General features: G+C 42.3%; 1 protein-coding gene across 1 annotated transcript in view; it reads left to right on the top strand.

The window, feature by feature from the left end:
- LOC137432634 (rho-associated protein kinase 2) overlaps positions 1-22,624 on the top strand; it is a 213,536-nt gene that overhangs the window by 135,559 nt on the left and 55,353 nt on the right. The window contains exons 10-17 of the mRNA XM_068124718.2: positions 2,619-2,781; positions 2,880-2,946; positions 3,197-3,208; positions 9,040-9,128; positions 9,272-9,320; positions 11,058-11,193; positions 11,385-11,476; positions 12,721-12,967. Of these exons, the coding sequence (XP_067980819.1) occupies positions 2,619-2,781; positions 2,880-2,946; positions 3,197-3,208; positions 9,040-9,128; positions 9,272-9,320; positions 11,058-11,193; positions 11,385-11,476; positions 12,721-12,967 (855 nt within the window). The remainder of the gene's footprint in view (positions 1-2,618; positions 2,782-2,879; positions 2,947-3,196; positions 3,209-9,039; positions 9,129-9,271; positions 9,321-11,057; positions 11,194-11,384; positions 11,477-12,720; positions 12,968-22,624) is intronic.

Raw genomic sequence — 22,624 nt, 5'->3', positions numbered from 1 at the left:
AGCAAGCTGAATATTCTATGCTGGCGTACCGTTAGCGAGTCTACCAGATGTAACGTGTCATAGGAGAAGTCTCGGAGCACCGTCCGCAGCAGCGGGTCTTATAGGCGCGCCCCTAGCGGTGTCAACGAGCAGCGAGCATCACCCCGGGTTCAGTACGAATACGATTTCACTACAGTGCTTTCTGGCACTCTTGAGGGTAGACACACACTTGTTCCGAACTTGGTGGAAGGAACTGAGATTACCTTCAGTTGGATTTGCCTTCCAAGAGGCAAAGGCAAGTTGTTTCAGGGCAACTGCCTCACCACAAGATTCAGTGTACCATGGACGGGAGGAAGGGTAAGACAACTGAAGACGAGATGGGATAAATCTGTGCATGAGAGAGAGAGAGAGCAGTTTGCTTTGGAAGAATTCCCAGGAAGAATTGATGTCAGAGGCAGTAGAGATGGGAGACCAGTCCAGATGATTGATGGCTGCTTGCAGCCCGTGCCAATCGGCCTGAGTGAAATGCCAGACTCGTCGACGCTGAGGAGGCTCTCTGAGAATGGTCAGAGAGATGTCCACTTTAACAAGCACATGATCAGAAGAACCGATAGGAGCAGAAGAAGAGCAGCAGACATTTGCAGGGAAGTTTGTCATAACCAAGTCTAGAAGAGAAGATACTCCATTGACTGAGATCCAGGTCGGGAAATTGACAGATTGTGTCAGTCACAGTGAGTCACAGAAGTCCTTTGCTGAGGTGCCATGGCTGGTGAGAGAGGAACCCACACCCAGCCAGCTGGCATGATGTCAGTTGAAGTCGCCACATATGAGGAAGAGAGAGTTGGGATGAGTTGATAGATGTTGGTCCATGTTGTCAGACAGGGACATGTAAATGGAGTCATCATTGTATGGAGGACGGTACATAACACATATGAGCAAAAGGTGGGAGTGGAGAGGAAGCCGTAGCCAGAGGTACTCCTGGAGGTGGGGTGGAGAGAGGGCAGTGCAAGGAGAGTGAGGAGGAGAGTTTTTGATAAAGATAGCAACCCCACCACCAGGACGAGGCTCAGGTCTATCATACCGGAGGAGGGAATAACCAGAAAGAGATATTAAGGAATCAGAGACATCTTGAAGGAGGAAAGTTTCTGTTAAGCAGATCAAGTCTGGATTGTCAGAAGCAACCTGAATGGAGAGATCAATCAGGTTTGAGCGAAGGCCTCGGATGTTTGACGTCCATATCGTTAATGAGGAGAGAGGGGGAGCATCGGGTGCAGGAGAGGGGAGGGGTGGGATAGGGGCAGATGAAGGATGGGCAGGGGAGGTAGGAAGAGCAGTTAATAGTGTGTTAGAGATTACAGAAGAGTTACAAGAAAGGGAAGGATGAGGACGAAAGGTTTGATGGTGATGGGATGAGGCACAATGAGGGATTCTTTGAGGGGTGGCAGAGGAAAGTAGATGGTTGGGGAAGGTGGAGGTATGAGATAGAAGGGAGATGAAGTTGGGAGGAGGCAGCTTTTAGAAGGGGGTGGGAGGGGGGAGAATTGGAGAGGGATGGTAGGGGGGGAGATTTGAAGGGGAGGAGTTGGGGGGGGGGTTAGGAGGAGAGGGGCAAGGGGGGAGATTTGGAGGGGAGGGGCAAGGGGGGAGTTTAGGAGGGGAGGGGCAAGGGGGGAGATTTGGCAGTGGAGGGGCAAAGGGGTAGTTTAGGAGGGGAGGGGCAAGGGGGGAGATTTGGAGGGGAGGGGCAAGGGGGGAGTTTAGAAAGTGGATGTTTAATGAAAGACGAACATTTATAACAAATTGGGTTTATTGTGATTTTCAAGTTAGCGATCCGTTTAAGAACGATAGAGGAGGGGTGGAATGAATTTGAATTTAGAGCATGTCGTGATTTAGAATTCTAAGAGATTGAATATTTTTTGGAAGTAGAATGAGTTGGAGAGGAAATTGAAAAGAGCCTTTTAAATAGGAAGAAAAACAGCATGTTGTAATATACCACTGAATAAAACACTGCAGGGGAAAGTTTAAACATATTTAAACAGAACGGTGAAGAACAATCTTATATTCACAAAAAAAAACCAACGGGGAGAGGGAGCCTAGAGGGACAACCACGAGTCACGTGAACAGGGCAAAAGATGTCGGCAAAAAGAACAGGGCAAAACAGATCTGGGGAATGGCGTGAAATGGGGATGAAACACGTGGTCGAAGAACGAACGAAAAGAACAAAGAAGGAAATGTTTTGGTTTTTTGGGGGGTTTTTTGAGTTAAGATTTTAAACAAGGAAGTATGGAGTGAAAAGACCTGGAAAAAACTGAGAGAACGAGAGTAGCAGGACCACAATCGACCGCTGAGAGAAAACAAAGCCTCCAGGTAGGAAGCTTAAAGAACAACAGCAAGGCCGCAATATATCGCGGCACGAAATACTCGACCACTCTTTACAGGTATGAAAGATTAACACCGATAATTATCTTCCAAGGGACGCACTATAGGTACACACACGTACACGTACGATAAATACAGTTTCGACAAAAATACAATTGTGAACAATTACTTAACTTCGAGCGTGCGTGAAGGTCGGGACAGCTTCGTAAAACCGTGACTTCCCCCACAATATCTCCAATATTTGTTTTCCCTTTTTACAGCTGTGGCTCCTGTGGTCCCCGAATTGATGGGAGATGCTGACACGAGCTGCTTTGATGACATTGAGGATGAGAAAGTTGAGGAGGAGACATTTCCTATTGCGAAGGCCTTTGTTGGAAATCAATTACCTTTTGTGGGTTTTACCTACTACAACCAAAGCAGCCGGTAGGGAAATGAGAATTTGATGCAGGAACAAGACCACCGGAATGCTTCTTTATGGCAGTGGGTCAAATTGTTGGGCTGTCTGCTCTGTGTTCCTGCAGGTTGCTGGCGATAGATGATATTGATTCCGTGAGGAATGAAAGCAGGCCAGCGAGTCCTGTCATGATGGTACGCTGCAGGCTATCGTTTCTCATCAAAATGCTTATATTTGGGTTAATCTGAGGCCATTCTTTGGATTTATATAGTTAACTTTTTATCACGTGCACTGGGAGATGAGGTTTGAGAGTGTAATTCCTCTTCCTGATGTTGCCAAACTGTCCTGCCATTGTTTGGATGCTTCTTTTGTTTCTCTTTACACTTTGACCTCTGATCAGTTCTTTGTTTGATTATTCATTTGTTTCTTCTCACCCCATTACAGGATAACAAGGAGGTGAGTATTATTATCTTTTGCTTTCTCTTCATATTTTCCTTTTTCTAGAGGAGGAATCTCAACCTTGAGACCAAATACAGGGTCCGTCAGGGAGGTGTGACGATTTTCAGAAAACTCGTACACAGTTATTTTTTGTCGAATTTCAATTTTTATTTTTTAAAAAGACTACATATATAATGCCATGTAATACACTGTAACAAAGACATTTTAAAAATGTAATTCATGTTTGAAAAATGACATCATCTAAATGGCGGCCGTTCTTGTCCAAGCATTCTTGCAGACGCGTGGAAAAGTTCCAGCATTTCTCAGCACAGCAGCATCCCTCAGCAGTTCCAGCATTCTTTCTGCGAACGTAAACCGCCGCACGAAATCATTGTGCTGCAGTTCTTGAACCACCATGATTTTGTACGTGTGATAATGAAGGTCCAAGTGCAAAATTCGATGAACTGATCTGTCTGACATCCGTAGAGCGCGAGCATGCCGTACCGCTGACCGACGAGGGCTGGCCTCCACAGCTTGTCGAACCCTTTCGATGTTTTCCGGGGTCCTAATGGTTCGATCACCTCCCCGAGCTGCTCCCGGCCTCACAGATCCAGTTGTCCTGAAGTTTTTTACCCACTTCAATATTGTGTTTCGAGACGGAACGGCGCCACGTCGACCAACATTGAAGTGAGTACGAAATCTGCGCTGTGTAAGCACCACCGAACTACCCGTTTGAATAAACGTCTCAACAACAAAGACGCGATGTTCAGTCGTCCACAGCTCCATGGCTACTGAAATGGCACCTAACAACGAGTAACCAACAGCCATCACGCATGCGCTAGACCCCCCACTTGCATTGTTATACCCAATTCAAACATGAATTACATTCTTTTAATGTCTTTGTTACAGTGTATTAAATGGCATTATATATGTAGTCTTTAAAAAAACATAAAAATTGAAATTCTACTTAAAATAACTGTGTATGAGTTTTCTGAAAATCGTCACACCTCCCAGCCGGACCCTGTACATTTGAGATTGCCTATTGAGTCTCTGCCTTCATGGATTATATATATTTGAGATCATAATCGTACTTAAATTCACTGGCTTGGTAATATAATTAATTAGACTTTTTTTTAAATACATGGTCTAGGCTTGTGAAAGAGCTATGACACATAACAGACCAGGACACAGCAGGAGAAAGGAGAAACGGTAATAGCAGGGCAGAGGGAGAAGGTAGACAGATGGAAAGTAAGGGATGCAGGTAACTATGAGGGTTAGGGGAGACAACAAGGGGTGGAGAAGATGGACACACAAGCAAAATTATGAGAAAGACAGGGGTGGTTTAACGGGTGTAGAAGTAAACATGGCTTTGGATGGGGATGATCTGAGATGATGATGAATAGCTGTCTTGAAGACCGGGAGATAAGAATGAGATCGAAGAGAGTGGAAGGTGGTTTCCCAGGTGGGGAAAAAGAGGAATAAATGAGTGGAGGTGAGCACAGGTTCTGGATTTAGGCAGTTTCATGAGGTGGCGTTGCTGGTGGACTGCGTGCTTCCTGTGAATACTTTGGGGGAGGGGGGGGGGGGAGTCAGAGCATGTAAATGGCAGAGGATGCACGACCAGAAATAAGGCAGAAGAAGACAGAGACCACCGACCTGTGGCCGAGTGATAGGCCCATAGATTCGGCTTCATCACGCGAGATTCCAATGATCTTGAAAGCCTTAGTTTCCATGACATCAAGCTGAGCATGATGTGAGGCAGGGGAGCTGGCCCAGTGGGGAGAGCTTTACTCCATCAAGCTGTGGATTGGAGCTCAGGTGTGCCAAGGAAGTACACACATTGTCATTCCATTAATCTTTCTTAATTTATTTCGTGCTATTTGTGGACTCCAAATTATTTCTTGGATCACCTCATTTCCTGCATTTCTTGATCCCAAGTATTTGGCTAACCCTTTGAAGGCCAGGCCATGATTTGGTGTTGTGTGGTGAAAGTTTTACTACTCGTGACGTCTTTCAGTGAGTGCGCACTCGTCTTTCTGCAGATTGTACAATCTAATCTGACAAACTGTTATTTTGGATTATTGAAAGGAAGCATTTATTTAAGCTAACCTTGGCTGGCAGGATGGCCGAGTACAATGTACACTCGCCTCAAGGCTGTCTAGCCAGGGTTCAAGTCCCGACCCAGCTATAAACTGTCTTTCTTACTGTCTTACTGTCTTATAAACTGTCAGGTATAAACCGTGGTGTTTCACAGGTGGGGTGATATTCATCAATGTGTGTGCCGTCCCTTGGATGGACGTTAAAGTGGGTGGCCTGTCTGCCAGCATTCGTTGGTGGACGTTAAAGATCCCATGGGGTCCTTCGTGAAGAGTAGGCGAGCTATCACCGGTACCCTGAACAAATTGCAAATTCTTGTCTGAACCAGGAGAGGGCAATGGATCAGTGGCGTAGCTACTTCCTCAGCCAATGATGCTACTCCGCAGCCTTGTGCTGCATACAAACGAAGAAGACCTACTCTTCATGCTGGATCTATGGCAGAGTCGCAGTGTATATTTTTGGTTTTGGGTATACTCTTCATGCTTCACACATCGTATATATATTTATTTGGGTATATATTTGTGCTCTTCAAGCACTGTATTTTACAACTACCTTTTATTGCTGATTAGACATTAAGTTTTTTTCTGGATACATGTTGAGGCTAGTGGAAGAGATGTCAAAATGGAAAGGGGGAAACTCCAACAGGATAGTATAAATGAGAGAGATAAAGTGGAAGGGGAAAAAGACATGTGGGTGAACAAGCTGCACACAAGCAGAATGAAACACAGCAAGAAGAAGAAGAAGGGGAAAGTGGGGATGAAACGCGTAAAGGAATAAACTAACCGAAAACAAACAAATGAAAAGAGGTCAGGGAGAGGGGGGAAATCATAATAACCTGGAAAAAGGAGTGCTTGGGAATGGGGTTATTTGGAGGGTAAGAGATCATTAGTATATGAATGGAAGTAGTGGTGAACAGCTGTCTTGAAGCCATGGAGGGAAGAATGGGACTCGACAGACTGGGGAGGTTTATTCCACAAGTGAGAGGAAAGAGGAACAAGTGAGTGGAGGTGAGCAGTGAGCCTGGATTTTGGGAGTTGACAAAAGGAAGATACTGACAAACCATGTGCACCCTGAAGAAACCTGAGAGGGACAGAGCCAAGAGGAGGAAACACCAAAAAGGAGGGGGTAGAGTACAGAGAGGCCACCAACCTGTCTGCAACGTGAGAGTAATTAGCCCAGACACTCGGCTTAATTGTGGGATATCCTGATGATTTTGAGGGCCTTACTTCCCACAGCATCAAGAAGGGAAACGTGTGAGGCAGGGTCGCCAGTCCAAAGGGGAGAGAAGTACTGCAGGCTGTGAATGAAGGCCCTCTAGGTTGTCAAAAGTACATGCATTGTTGTACACACAATATCCACCCGAAGGACAACATGCATATTGATGCCTTGCCTGCCATATGAAGCGCTCGGATGGCATTTTATAGCTTGGTCTGGATTCAAACCCAGGCTAGACAGCTCAGACATCTGTGTGCAAACCTCTCGACTATCCTGGCAGCCTCTGGTACACATTCGAAAGTTGTTTTATATCTATTCATTGTAAAAAAACAAAAAAAACATAGCTATAAATACAGATATAAACTAGAACGACACTCAGTAGAGAGCATACCTCCACCAGGCTGAACTATTTACGTTTTGTATCGCACTGATAGACCAGATCTGGATCCAGATCTGAATCAAAATCTAATTGACTTTTTTTTGTAACCTGACCAACTCATCCATCTACTTTTCTCATAACTCGTCCACAACTTTTTGAGATATCGGACTATATATACAGTCACGTGAAAAAGTAAGTACACCCCATGTAAAGTTTTGACTTTTTCAACATATTTCAACATACAGCTATTTGATCTTCATTTCAACAATATTGAGAGATAAAGGTGATATAATATAACAAATATCATGAAGCATTTACATTTTGTAGTCCATTGTATAATTTAAATAAACATAAATGCAAATTTCGCATGTGGAAAAAGTAAGTACACCCCTACATTTATCACTACTTCAAATACCTAAAATTAGAATCAGGTGCACCAGCTCAGGTGCAAATGATTAGAACATCGTTAGAGAGGATCTTGGAGGAACCTGTCTTATTTAAACCTCAGACATTTAGTTTGGTTTGCTCTTTGTTGTTGAAGTGTGCGGCATCACCATGCTTAGATCAAAAGAGCTCTCTGAGGCCTTCAGAAAGAAGGTTATAAATGCCTACGAGTCTGGGAAGGGATTTAAAAAGATCTCCAAACAATTTGAAATCAATCATTCGACTGTCTGGAAGATCATCGACAAGTGGGGAAGATGCCAAACAACTGCCAACTTCAGGCCGGGCCGCCCCAGCAAGTTCATCCCAAGAGCAGACCGGAAGATGCTGAAAGAAGTCTCTAAGAACCCCAGAATGTCATCACGGGACCTACAGGTAGCTCTTGCCACTGTTGATGTCAAAGTGCACGAGTCTACCAATAGAAAGAGGCTGCACAAATTTGATCTACATGGGAGGTGTGCCAGGAGGAAACCTTTGCTGTCCAGAAAGAAGATCAGGGCAAGACTAAAGTTTGCCAATGAACGCCGAGGCAAAGACCAGCACTTCTGGAACAATGTGCTCTGGACAGATGAGTCAAAGGTAGAGCTATTTGGCCACAGTACCAGAAGAGATGTTTGGCGAAAACCAAAGACAGCTTTTGACCACAAGAACCTGAAATCAACTGTAAAGCATGGTGGTGGAAATATTATGGTTTGGGGCATCTTTGCTGCATCAGGGCTTGGGCAGCTCACCATCATATAATCCACTATGAATTCTTCATTGTACCAGAGGGTGCTTGAGGATAATGTGAGGCCATCTGTCGGAAAGTTGAAGCTCAACCGAAGGTGGACCTTGCAACATGACAATGAGCCTAAACATACCAGTAAATCCACCAAGGAATGGCTGAAAAGAAAAAAATGGGGGGTACTGGAATGGCCAAGTCAAAGCCCGGATCTAAATCACATCGAGATGTTGTGGGGGGATTTGAAACGAGCGGTGCATGCAAGAAACCCCTCAAACATCGCACGGCTGAAAGAATTCTGCATGGAGGAGTGGACAAAAATTTCTCCCAGTCGATGTCAGAGACTGGTAGACAGTTATAAGAAACGCCTACTTGAGGTTGTTTCTGCCAAAGGGGGCAATCCCACCTATTAGAGCCAAGGGTGTACTTACTTTTTCCACATGTGAAATTTGCATTTATGTTTATTTAAATTATACAATGGACTACAAAATGTAAATGTTTCATGATATTTGTTATATTATATCACCTTTATCTATCAATATTGTTGAAATGAAGATCAAATAGCTGTATGTTGAAATATGTTTAAAAATTCAAAACTTTACCTGGGGTGTACTTACTTTTTCATGTGACTGTAGTTTTTGGCCCTATCACTCAATGGTGAAGAATCACTTTAAAATTCTCAGATTCAGATCCATATCCATATCTTCACCAAAATGGAATCATTTTGGCTTTGTCACATGCCCAACATCTCCACCAAATTTCGTCTGAGTCCATCCACAACCTTTTGAGATATCCTGGTCACAAACAGACAGGGGTAAAAACATAACCTCCATCCACCTTGGGTGGTGGAGGTAAAAATTGATAGTTGTCTCACACAGTAAAATGAAATGTATTTGGTTTACCTGGCTATTTACTTCATGTAAAATCTGTTTCTTGGAATTCAGTTTTGTTGTAGTAATTGGATTGAAAGAAAGATGTGTGCCAATTATGTTCCAGGCAGAGAGGCTCCAGGAACAGCTGAATCGACTAAAACAACAGTTGAAGGTTGAGGTGCAATTCAAAGAAGATACACAGGGGAAGTTGAGGTGAGGTTCACTTCCTTACCTGCATTTGTGGGATTTGTATAAGTTACTGCAGTGTGCCTTTTTATGATAAATTCGGTGTCCTCTTGCATGGTCATTTGAACACCAACAACAAACAACTACCCATGCTTGAATTTGTCTGACAGAGAGACGCTCGCTCACCTGGAGAAATCCATGAAAGAAGCTGAAGAGAAGGTAAATTATTATTTCTTCAGTCACCATTGCCTTTGTGCTGCTGCTTTTCTTGCTGCACTTGCCATGACGTTATTGGTGGTTATTGTGATGTTATTACCTTTGCCACCTAAGGTGGGTGGAGGTTATGTTTTTACCTCTGTCTGTTTCTGAGCAGGATATCTCGAAATTTGGTGGACAGGTTGTGTGTGTAACAAGGACGAATGGATTAGATTTTGATGAAGATCTGGATTCGGATTTGGAGAATGGAATTTTTAAAGTGATTCTTCACAAGAAAGAGATGGGGTCAAAAACGATATGCTGTATAGCATGATATTTTCAAAAAGACAAAAAGTCCTCTAAGCTTGTATCCTCCAACCAACCTCCTCACCCTGTCTCCTTTCCATCTGGTCTCATGCACACACACAACACTCCCAATCTCCTTCTCTGCATCATCTCCACCACCTCGCCCCCTCTCCCCCCAATTGACCCCGCATTCAAACTACGTAGCTTGACCTCGCTTCTGAACTGCTGTCCATGTGGCAGAGCTAATAACATCTTGATCAATTTGGGACGTTCAGGTCATCAATGAGCAATGCTGACCTGCTGGACCTACTACCATAGCCTGTTATCCTAACCCTGTGTGTGTGCTCGCACACACACCGCTCCTCCATTTGTTCCTCCCTCCCCCCCTCCTGCCCTCCCTTCTCCCTCTACACTCAACTCCTCTCCCCCATCCTTGAGGCATTCATCTCTACTTGCACCCCACCCACTCCCTCACTCTTCTCTTCCTCCCACTACCTTTCTCCCTCCACTTTTCCTTCCTTATGTCAAAATCTTCCCGCTCTCCTCAATACCTTAAAGTCGTGGTTATTCATCTTACAAGTAAATGCTTATCAGAAAAATCAACCAGTTCAAAACCACCATGGCCCATTGTAATGAATGAAGCCTTTGCGGCCCGTTGTGAATTAAGCTCCCTCGCCTCGCCATAGGCCTCCAAAAACCCCGTCTTTCCTTAGCTCCTCCCACTCAGCAACCGTCACTTCCGTTTCCCATACATATGAATTTTAACACATGAATTCCAAACATAAATTACATGTGAATTATAACACATTAATTCCAAACATAACAGATGCTGTATTATCCACAACTATTCTACTTTAATTACTATTTCAATAATCCTTCATATTGTGCCAGTGAAGTAATCCCCTTATAACACTGTAATATTTCTTTCTTTGAGACCTTCCCGTGACCCTCATTCGGGTCACGACTATGGGTTTGGGAACCACTGGCCTAGACCCTTATATTAAAAGCAAAAAAGCAATCGTCACAAACAAACATGACTGTAATAGTGAGGCTCTAACAGAATATGAATAAAATTAATGTATAAGGTACTTGTCACTTCATTTACACAGTGGAAATAATATACCAGAGCAGGGTGAGCAGTAGAAGGCCAGTGGGTAGATCAAGACCCAAAGTGAAGCAAACAATGGAAAAGGATCTAATGGAAGCTGTAATTACTGTAAGGAAGAAGCACAACATCAAGCCAAAGTTACGAAAGGATGACTAGCTGTGTTTCGGGCCTTGTGCTGTATGGCAGGAGAAAGATCAACATAAAAACTTGCCCCTATCTTTCAAAGTGAATCCTTATTGATGGTAATTAAATGGTTCATGTGTAGAACCTTTAATGGAATGAAAATAACTATTTGGTGCTTTAGCCAGAGATTCCACCTGATTACAGTTCCTTGTTTCCATTCACAGGCAGAGGCTCGCAAAGGGCTTGAGGACTCGCTGCGACAAGCAGAGGGGGACAAGGCTCTTTTGCAACATCGCTTGTCTGAAAGCCAGCGCAAGACTGAAGCAAAGGCAGGATGCAACCGGGCCTATGAAAATGAAAGTGAGGAACCTGGGGTGTTGGGGTGAAGAAAATACTATTATGGGATACGGTACTTGGAATTCATGTTAAAGAGAAGCAATCGATGAATTTGTCACTGAAGCTTGAATTAAGTATCGACTTGTTACTTACAATGATATGACTGTTGTGCTAATGGCCATGTTAATACTTCTTCCACTTTTTATCACCGGCAGTTTTTGCCCTCAAGGAGCAGTTGGAGGATATGAGGAAGAAAAATCATAATTCACAGATTTCTAATGAGAAGATTGTACAAATGGAAAAACAGGTTCGTTTGTTTTGTTCAACCTTGATCACCTTGCTAAATCATACTGAAATAGGCAATTTGGTGTTTGTCTGTCTGACGATTTTTGACCGCGATACATTTGGTCGTTACTTATCCAATCTCAACCAAACTTGACAGGAGGACTAAACGTCACACAATGAAGGTTATAGCGAATTCACTTGCCCCCATCCCAAAGGCGGTTTTCCGCGCCAATGGGGTTACGTGTTGAGGTGTATATCTGTGTTAAGATAGCTTTATCGTTGCGTTTTTCCAAGGACACTTCCAATAACAAAAGCATAATATTAATGTTATTGCAAAATAAAATGAATACTAATAATATCCCACCTTCCAAAGGGTATTTTCCCAGGGGTTTTCCTTCCTTGAAAAAACGCCGTGTTAACGTATGGAAATAGCTTATCGTGCCGTTTTTGTGGGAGCACCTCTGCCAGAAGTAAACATAAGGGCAATACCCCTGGCGCTCACCTGGAAGAATAAACAGTATACTACACTGACTAAAGGTGTTTTAAACCAATTTGAATGGTTTTAGAAGACAGAGCAGCATGTAGAATCATACTTGCATAATCATAAGACTTTAAACAAACAAACAAAAAAATACCTATTTTGGGGGGCAACCCCCAAAATACCTATTTTGTACGTATTCACCTGTATACCTATTTTTAAATTCCTGTTTTGAAGGTCATGCGGTGATCAAGGTTGTGGTCAAGTTTCATCGAAATAGTGTGTGTAGTTTCAGAGGAAAAAACAAATTCCTATTTTGGGGGGTCAAACCTGGATCCACTTTGACTCCGGTAGACCCCCTTAGACCGCGATTTATTATTATTATTATTATTTTTTTTTTTTAATGCCGTGAACAAACTTAAGTCACAACACAACAAATATCATTTGTGCCAAATTTGGTCGCAATCCTATCAGCGGTTACGGAGAAGAAGTTTCAAGTGTTTACTGACCGACGGACTGACGGACAACGTGCCATCGCATAAGCTCCCATGAACTTCGTTCCAGGTGAGCTAATTATAATTGGCAATAATAATGAGATTAATAACATGACCCCACCTCCTGTATCCCACCCTTTCTGCAAATTAAAAAAATGGATAACAAACTTGATCGAGCAGTTTTTGTTTTTAGCTTTGGTCACAAGAAAATTAATAATTTTGTGTATGTATTAGCAATTTTTTTTAACCACATTCTTACCTACCCCTCTTCCTCGTGCTGACGAACTGTTCCAGCTTGAAGAAACGGCTGATCTTCTTCGCGCAGAGGCTGACGTTTCAGCACGCTTTAAAAAGGGCCAGGCAGAATCGGCCAAGAGCCTCGCCCAGATTGAGGCTGTGAATCGCGAATTACAGGAAAAATCCCGAAGTTTGGAAGCGGCTCGCCTGTCAACTAACAAGGAGTTGATTGCTCTACAGTCTGCACTCGAGAGCGAGCGGAGGGACCGGACTCAGGGTTCGGAAGCAATTGCTGAAATGCGAGGTTAGAAATCATTGTGAAGTCCGTTTTTTGTTGTTTTTTCTGATCTTGTCGGCAAGTAACTTGCAGTTCATGTGCTTGTCTACAACACGCATATTTTAAACCTTGTATCCTAAATGACATGCACATCATATTGTCATATATATGTGCAAAGTGCAATTTCCAACAGCATTTGGACCAGCTCCCATTACTTATCATTCCATTAAATAAAAAAAATGCAATTGTTTTAACATTAAGATGGTTTTATTTTATATTATTTTATTTCATTTTATCTAGTAGAAAAGCCCATCAAAATGATGGTTGACCCTTTTCTACTTTCACACTATTCAGCCTAAAAACTTGATCTAAAGTCGAGTTATGCACAAAAACCTTCATTTATTACACAAATTGCTCATCTCCTTATTGGAGCAGTGTATAGACAATAGACCGCTGCACCCTGGATTACATATATGAAGCAAAAACATGCCTAATGCTTATGACTGGTGGCCCTTCGGAATTTTCACACTAATCACCCTTGAAAATTCCGGCTAAAACCAAAATTACATGCAAAAACCTTCATTTATTACACAAATTGCTCATCTCTTTATTGGGGCAGTGTATAGACAATAGACCGCTGCACCCCGGATTACATATACTAGGGCATGCCCGTACGTGGGTGCCCGTTCGGAAAAACATTCCAAACCGCGTGGCAGTAACGACCACAGAACCCCCCCCCCCTCTATTTACATGAAATGGTTTGGTCCATTCGCAAAGCCAAAGCGAACGACCACAGAACCCCCCCCTCTATTTACATGAATGGTTTGGTCCATTCGCAAAGCCAAAGCGAACGGCGAACGGCTAAATCGCCATAGCTCGGTAACTACTTCTCCGATTAATATGAAACCTTGAAAAGGCACATCCTCAGGTCCCCAGCAATATACGTGCCCGTACGTGGCGTACCCGTAACCGTACCGTACCCGGTACCGTACCCGTACCCGTGACGTGCCCGTAATGAATATGTACAAAATATAAATATGTATGTACTACAATCGATCGTACCTTACAACAATCAACACAGATTGCAACGTCAAATAAATGAATACGCTCTCAAATGTGCCGTCCGAGGCAGCGTCTGCTCGCCACGTTCAGCGTCACTATGACTATCCGTAAGTCCGGAAGTGACGTCCTCATTTGACTGTCCGGAAGGTCGCAAATCGCAGTTACGATGAATCGCAAATTAGTTTTAATTAGTTTTAAAACATAGTTTAACGGCAACATAGTTTTCCAACGTGAAATAAATGAATACGCTCTCAAATGTGCCGTCCGAGGCAGAGTCTGTTCGCCACGTTCGGCACACGTGATAGCTCGCTGCTCTCTGATTGGTTGAATCGTTTTTTGGACATAGCTCGGTAACTACTTCTCCGATTAATATGAAACCTTGAAAAGGCACATCCTCGGGTCCCCAGCAATATACCTGGCAAGTTTCAAGTATATCGGACCGGTAGTTGTCGAGAAACAGCGGTCACAGACAAACATACATACATACATACATACATACAAACATACAAACATACAAACATACAAACATACACACAGAGATTACTGGAATTATAGATAGATGAAGCAAAAACATGCCGAATGCTTATGACTGGCGGCCCTTCGGTATTTTCACACTAATCACGCTTGAAAATTCGGGCTAAAACCGAAATTACTAAAATTTATAAAACTAAAAGGGGGGGCGGGGGGAAGAGAAGATGGGGAGAGGGGCGATGTCGCATGTAGCAAAGAACCCTTGGGGTGGAGGATGTTTTTTGTTATAACATTAATGTTATGCTATTATCATTAGTGTTGTTATTCATTTTGTTATTAGAAGCGGCCTTGGGAAAATGGCACGCAAAATGGCACGGGAAAACGCCACGTTAGTGGAAGGAAAGATCGTGTTATTTAAACTAAATGGGGTATATAGATTGCAGTAGATCTTTGCTCAGTTCTGTTCATCGACGGAACAAGCATAGATGTCCTCACGGATGTCGGGATTTCTGCAAAAAATTTTGTTTCGTGTTAAACAGCATATTGGCGACTTTTTGAAAAGGTAATCAAACGTGTTTGTGGTTTATAATAATTTTACTTCTGGCAAGTACCGGTGCCCCCACGAAACGGCACAATAACTTGTACACGTTAACACGGCGTTTGTTCATGGAGGGGAAACACCTTTGGGAGGGAGGAAATATTTTTATGCCTCCGCCCCGAAGGTGGCCGGAGGCATTATGTTTTCGGGTTGTCCATCCGTCCGCCCGCACGGGCTAAACCTCGTTTTTCTCAGCAACCATATGTCTGATTGAGATGAAACTTTCAGGGTAGGAGTGACAGTGACACCCATGCAGAATGTTTTTTGACAATTGTTCTGTCATAGGTCACGTGGTATGGCAGCCATCTTGGATTAAACAAAAATAATTAAAATATTATTTCCCGGAAACCTCTGAATGAAAAAATTTGAAACTTGGCACATTGTCAAGTACTCCCAATGGGGAACAAAAGCATGATAACTAGGTCATCGGTGAAGTGGTATACCAGCCAAAAATGTTTTAATCGAATTCCTTACCCTAAAAATCTGAAATTGCATGCACATTATCTATGACCCATTTGTATTCAAATATTAAATTGATGACATCATAGGTCACATGGTTTGGCATCCATATTGGATTTAACCTAAAACCTTTAAAAAAACATCTTCTCCCAAACCACCAAATCGATTGACTCGATACTTTGCGTGTGTCATTGACTTGGCATGGCAATTAAAAGATTATCATGAAAACATCATTGGCCACATGGTGTGGCAACCATATTGGATTGAAGGAAAATATAAAATAATTATATCTGAAACCTCTTACCCTATCAATGTGAATTTTTACAAATATCTAACACCTCTGTTGCATATAGTTGGAAAATGATGATGTCATAGGTCACGTGGTTTGGCAGCCATCTTGGATAGAAAAACGAACCTTATCCGATCAACACGAAACTTCACAAATATGATCCCCTGCGCATACATATGCAGAGTGTATATTTTTAAGGTCATATGTCACGTGGTATGGCAACCATATTAGCTTGAAGCCGATATTTTTTAAAATCCCTTCTCTGAAACCGCCTCACCGATCGATGTGAAACCTGTCAGGACTAGTTAAAATGTGATACTTGAAAACAGCTGAAGGGATTTAAATAAAACTTGTTTATTTTTATGACAGTGAACGATGGCATCTACCTGTTGTGGGACTATGCGGAGGCATATTGGCGACAGTCGCATTGTTCTAGTTATTATTAATATTGTTTTGTAATAACATTAATATTACGCTATTATTTTTACCCTCTCCAGAGGAGAGGTTATTGCATTTGAGTCTGTTTGTTTGTTACTTGCCGGAAAAGATTCCGGCAAGTATGTTGATCGGTTGGTTTGTCTGTCTGTCTGTCTGTTTGTCTGTTTGTTCGCAGTACTACGTCTACACCGTTGCACGTAGAATCGCCAAACTTTACACACATATTTGTCTTGCCCTGGAATAAACTGTGCCCAATTTTTACCTCTCTCGGCCCAAGGCCTCCATTATGACGTCATAATTTGATAATTCGACAAGTACAAAACTTCATCCAATCAAGATGCAATTTCTTGAGCGAAATGATGGCATAAACTGGTGGAGAAAAAAAAATTGATGACGTCATCGGTCACGTGGTTCGGCCGCCATCTTGGAAAAACCGAAAAACTTTGCACCTCCATATCTCCGAAAGTGCTGAATAGAGAAAATTGAGACAGCTCATTGTAAAGAACTCTCCATGGGGAATAAAATATGTTAATGATGATGTCATTGGTGCCTCCATTATGATGTCATAATTCGACAAGTACTAAACTTCACCCGATCAAGATGCAATTCCTTGAGCGCCATGTCGGCATAAACTGGTGGGAAAAAAAAATATTGATGACGTCATCGGTCACGTGGTTCGGCCGCCATCTTGGGAAAACGGAAAAATTTTGCACTTCTATCTCTGAAAATGCTGAATAGAAAAAATTGAGACATGGCTCATTGTAAAGTACTCTCCATGGGTAATAAAATATGTTAATGATGATGTCATAGGTGCCTCCATTATGACGTCATAATTCGACAAGTACAAAACTTCATCCGATCAAGATGAAATTTCTTGGGCAGCATCAAGGAATAAATTAGTTCAGAAAACAAATAATGATGACGTTGTCAGTCACGTGGTTCGGCCGCCATATTTGTCCAAAATGGTTGATAAAAAAGTACATTCCGGCAAGTCCTCAGTCTCTGACCGATTTTTCATCTGTCTGTCTGTCTGTTTGTCTGTCTGTTTGTGTGCAGTACTACGTCTACACCATTGCACATAGAATCGCCATACTTTACACACATATTTGTCTTGCCCTGGAATAGACAGTGCCCAGTTTTTAACTCTCTCGGCCCAAGGCCTCCATAATGATGTCATAATTCGATAATTCGACGAGTTCAAAACTTCATCCAATCAAGATGCAATTTATTGAGCGCTATGTCGGCATAAACTGGTGGAGAAAAAAAAATAATGATGATGTCATCGGTCACGTGGTTTGGCCGCCATCTTGGAAAAAGCGAAAAACTTTGCACCTCTATATTTCCGAAAGTACTGAATAGAAAAAATTGAGACATGGCTCATTGTAAAGAACTCTCCATGGGGAATAAAATATGTCAATGATGATGTCATAGGTGCCTCCATTATGACGTCATAATTCGACGAGTACAAAACTTCATCCGATCAAGATGAAATTTATTGAGCATAATGTCGGGATAAATTAGTTTAGAAAACACATAATGATGACGTCATCGGTCACGTGGTTCGGCCGCCATATTTATCCAAAATGGCCGATTTAAAAAAAAAGTATATTCCGGCAAGTTCTCGGTCTCTGACCGATTTTTCATCTGTTTGTTTGTTTGTTTGTCCACACAGAATAAATATGATTTTCTCTGCAACCGTTGGTCCGATTGACAAGAATCATGTGGTATGGGCGCCATCTTAGGAAAACCGAAAATTTGCAGCTCTATATCTCTGAAAGCGCTGCATAGAAAAAATTGAGACATGGCTCATTGTAAAGAACTCTCCATGGGAATAACATATGTTAATGATGATGCCATAGGTGCCTCAATTATGACGTCATAATTCGACAAGTACAAAACTTCATCCAATCAAGATGAAATTTCTTGAGTGTCATCTAGGGACCGATTGGCGGAGACAAAAAAATGATGACTTAATCTGTCATGTGGTTCGGCTGCCATATTTGTTTCAACACAAAAGCTTTAAAAAAACACTAAAAACATGTCCTGGCAAGGGTCTGTAATGTCTGATTGCTCTTTCTTGTTATTTTGTTTTTACTTTTTCTAGAAGCGGCCTTGGAGAAACGCCATGATAAAACTATCTTAACACGGATATACACCTCACCACTCAACTCCCTTGGCGGTGAAAACCCCCTTGGGATGGGGGAGAAGTTTTAACTATAACTTAAAACATTATATGTTTGGAATATATGTTTTGTGTGTGTGTGGTTTTGTTTTCTTCATTTGTACTCTTCATTTTGAGTGTGCTTTTGTTTTCTAGATTACCCTGTGTACAAATGCTGTCCTACAGTGTGAAATGAAGATGGAAGTGAAAACGCAGATGGTAAAGCGGCGAACTCTGTTCAGCCCAAGATGCAGGATGCAAAGCTTATGCACATCAGGGTGTCCATCAAAATCGCTGGTTGCTAGGGTAGTCTGTCACCAAGGAGTAGGCATCTTTGGCAGTGCAGCAGGGAAACAATGCACATGCAATGTGCTACAATTCTTGGCAACTGCACAGGAAGAGACTGTATCAAATTGGGCAAGCAACAACATGAACCATGTTCTGCATAGTGGTGCCAAAGTATACAATCCTCTTCAAAGGTGCTCAAGTACAACCGAAACCTACTTCATTATAGAGGAATTGCCAGAATACCGAGAAACTAATGATAGTACCTACAAAGTATCCAGAGGAGATCCATTTGCTGGAAACTTAACTGATATTGAATCAAATTCAGAAGTTGACCAATCCTCCCTGTCAGATGCAATTATTCAAGGTTCTGTGCTATACCCATCCTTGTTTATAAGAATAGGCTCCACAACCTCGAGCTTCACAACTGGATTGCTGCAATGTAATGACAAGTACTACCTCTTAAACAGTCACAGTCGAGATGACGATGGATTTTGAGCTCCAAACGGTCATGCAGTTCTCATGTCTTTTGCAAGTGTTGAAGAGGTTGTGAGGCACATCAAGGAACTTGCACAATCTATTGGTATTTCATCTGATCTGTTTGAAGTGGTGCCAGTGGCAGTTTTACCTTTGCACAAACCCCAATTAGCAACGCATTGCTCAACAAACTGTGCACTGTTTAAGTATTTTCGTAATCAAGCAGATCAGCGGAAAGAGTTCACATCAATAAATGAGGAAAAAAAGGATAAACAGAGAATCATACAATGAGAATATTGAGCAAACACCATGTTGTAATAAAGAGAGATGCAGAAAAGGGAAGAAAGAGAATAGCTTATCTTTGCAAACCACAGCCAGATGAAATAAAGAAGAAAATGAGAGAAAAGGACAGACAGAGAAAAGCCTCCGTTCAGAATAAAAAGCCAGATGAAATAAAGAGAAAAGAAGCAGAAAAGGAGAGAAAGAGGAAAGCCTCTGTTCGGAATGAACAACCAGATGATATATAGAGGAAAAAAGCAGAAAAGGAGAGAAAGAGGAAAGCCTCTGCTTGGAATGAACAACCAGATGATATAAAGAGGAGAAAGGCAGAAAAGGAGAGAAAGAGGAAGCCTCTGCTTGGAATGAACAACCAGATGATATAAAGAGGAGAAAGGCAGAAAAGGAGAGAAAGAGGAAAGCCTCTGCTTGGAATGAACAACCAGATGATATAAAGAGGAGAAAGGCAGAAAAGGAGAGAAAGAGGAAGCCTCTGCTTGGAATGAACAACCAGATGATATAAAGAGGAGAAAGGCAGAAAAGGAGAGAAAGAGGAAAGCCTCTGCTTGGAATGAACAACCAGATGATATAAAGAGGAGAAAGGCAGAAAAGGAGAGAAAGAGGAAAGCTTCTTTTCGGAATGAACAGTCAGATGAAATAAAGACGCAAGCAAGAGAAAAGGACAGACCGAGAAAAGCCTCCATTCGGAATAAACAGCCAGATGAAATGAAGGCAACAACATCAGAAAAGGGCAGAGAGAGGAAAGCTGTATATCGAAGAACACTCTTGGAAGATGTGAAAGTTATGTAGACTGAGCAGGACAGAATCCGAAAAAGTTCTGTTTGAATGAATGTAGGAGGTGGTGAGAAAAGAAAACGACAAGAGGTAGACAAATCTCGGAAGAAATTAAAACGTCACCCATCCATGACGGACAAAGCCATCTCTACTTTCTGGCTTCACAAGAACGCATCTCCAGCTTATGTGTGCACTTATTGTCATCGTCAACTTTCCAAACAGTCTGTGCTGTTTCCGAAAAATTGCATACTCTGTGAACAAATCCTTCCTAGAGAGCTGCACAAGCAAATATACAAGTTTTGCTGGAGTAGAATGAATATGTAAGATCTGCAGTGCTTACTTGAAGAAAAAGAAGATTCAGCCCCAATGTGTATCGAACATACTTCAACTACATGATGTGCCAGATGAACTCAAATCACTCAGAGTTTGAATCAAGACTTCTTGCACAAAGATACCGTTTTAAGAAAATATTATCACTTCCAAGAGGAAAACAAGCAGGCATAACGGGTGCTGTTGTGAACGTCCCTGTGACTGCAGAGAAGGTTTGTAGAAGTCTTCCCAGCACTCCTTCACAAGCAGGTATCATCCCACTGAAGTTGAAAAGAAAAATGCAGCACAAAAGTTATGTGACCTATCAGAACATCCGTCCCAATATGGTGAAAATTGCTCTAGCAAAACTGAAAAACATTAACAAATTCTACAAAGAAACACAAGAAAATGTTTGATTGGGAGGAGCAAATGCGCACAGGAAGATCCAGAGATGTGGAAGGAATTAGTTGTCGATGAAGACAAAGAATAAAGTGAAGAACAGATGAATCCTGCTCCTGCTGTGCTATATTCAGAAAGCAAGCATCTTGCTGATACAACATAACAAATGTCTTGTTCTACAAAAGAAAACCATCAGCATGATGCACAACAAGTTAAAATACGACAGATCGTCTCCGTGGTTAGATTTGATGCCTGTGTCCAGTCTACAGACCCTGCTCTGAATTTGGATAACATGTTGTTGTTTTTTGTTGTTTTTTTAATACAAGATCAAGGCTCGTGAAAGAGCTAACATTAATCACAAAAAAGAAAGACGGACACATAACGCATATAATAAGGGGAGCAGTAGACCACATGGGGAGAGGGGGAAGCACACAAGCACAACATTTGAGAGCAGGGACATCGGGAGATCTGTGGGAGAAGGAGGGCTTGGGGGGGGGGGGAGGCTAGTAGGAAGGAGGGAGGGGGTGGGAGAAGTATAAAACACATGGACACTGCAAGGACTTCCAAGAAAGAAGTTGGTATTTCAGAAAAGTGGATCTGGGGTGAATTAACAGAAGGAAGCTCACAAGGTGATCTGGGGGTAGAAAAGATCAAGGTTTTGGATGGGGGTTTTAAAGGGGCTTGAACAGCTGTTTTAAAGACCTGGAGGGAGGAGTGGGATTGAGGAGAGTGAGGAGTTTGTTCCAGAGGTGGGAGAAAAGAGGAATGAAGGAGTGAAGGTGAGCAAAGAGTCTTGATTTTGGCAATTTCACCAGATTTTCAATCAAGCAGAGAGTCTTGATTTTCAATCTACAGTATTGCCCCTGGTGAGGGAAAGAAACCAATTTCCATTATGATGGATGAACACTGTGAGGAGCAGGCCTTTCCCAACTTATTTCCAAATGGAGAATTTGGTTTCACAGTTGACCGAAACACAAAGCTTTCTCCCAAAAAGTATTTCAATGCAAGACTTTTGAACAAAGATGCACGATTTGCCCAAAACATTGAATACTTGTTCTTTGCTCAGTTTGTAGCAGAGTATAAACAGGTAATGGATAACATTTCTGTTGCCTTACAGAAGGTGAGGCTCAATACTGATGATGCTGAACGTGTGTGTGACAGCTGGTGTCGTCAATGATCCTCAGCGACTGAACCGCATTATATTCAGAGACAAAGCCTATAATATACTTCAGACTGTACGTGGTTCACCACCTTACTGGCAAGGGGTTATGTACAATATACTTGCAGCAGTGAAACAATTGGGAATATTCACTTAGTTTCTCACCTTGTCTGCAGCAGATCTCAGATGGTCAGACACACTCCAAGTAATTGCTTTGCAACAAGGAGGAGCGCTAACTGATGAGGACATATCTTAAATGTCATGGGAAGAAAAATGCAAGCTGTTGGCATCAAATCCAGCAACTGCTGTGCGGTCTTTTGAGCACCGACTGCAGTGCTTGTTTTAAGATGTCATTCTGTCTGAAGTGCAACCCCTTGGAATTGTAATCGCTTTACCGAGCGATAAAGTTATTGGAGCATGGAATGATGGTATTGGAAAGGGTGTTGGAGAGGAGGATAAGGAAGAAAGTGAAGATCGACGAAATGCAGTTTGGATTCATGCCAGGA

This window comes from Myxine glutinosa, chromosome 8 (assembly GCF_964187855.1).
Source record: "Myxine glutinosa chromosome 8, kmMyxGlut1.1, whole genome shotgun sequence".
Classification (NCBI taxonomy): Eukaryota; Metazoa; Chordata; class Myxini; order Myxiniformes; family Myxinidae; genus Myxine; species Myxine glutinosa.
Note: the sequence above shows the minus strand (reverse complement) of the source record. Positions and strands in the feature narration are given on the sequence as shown.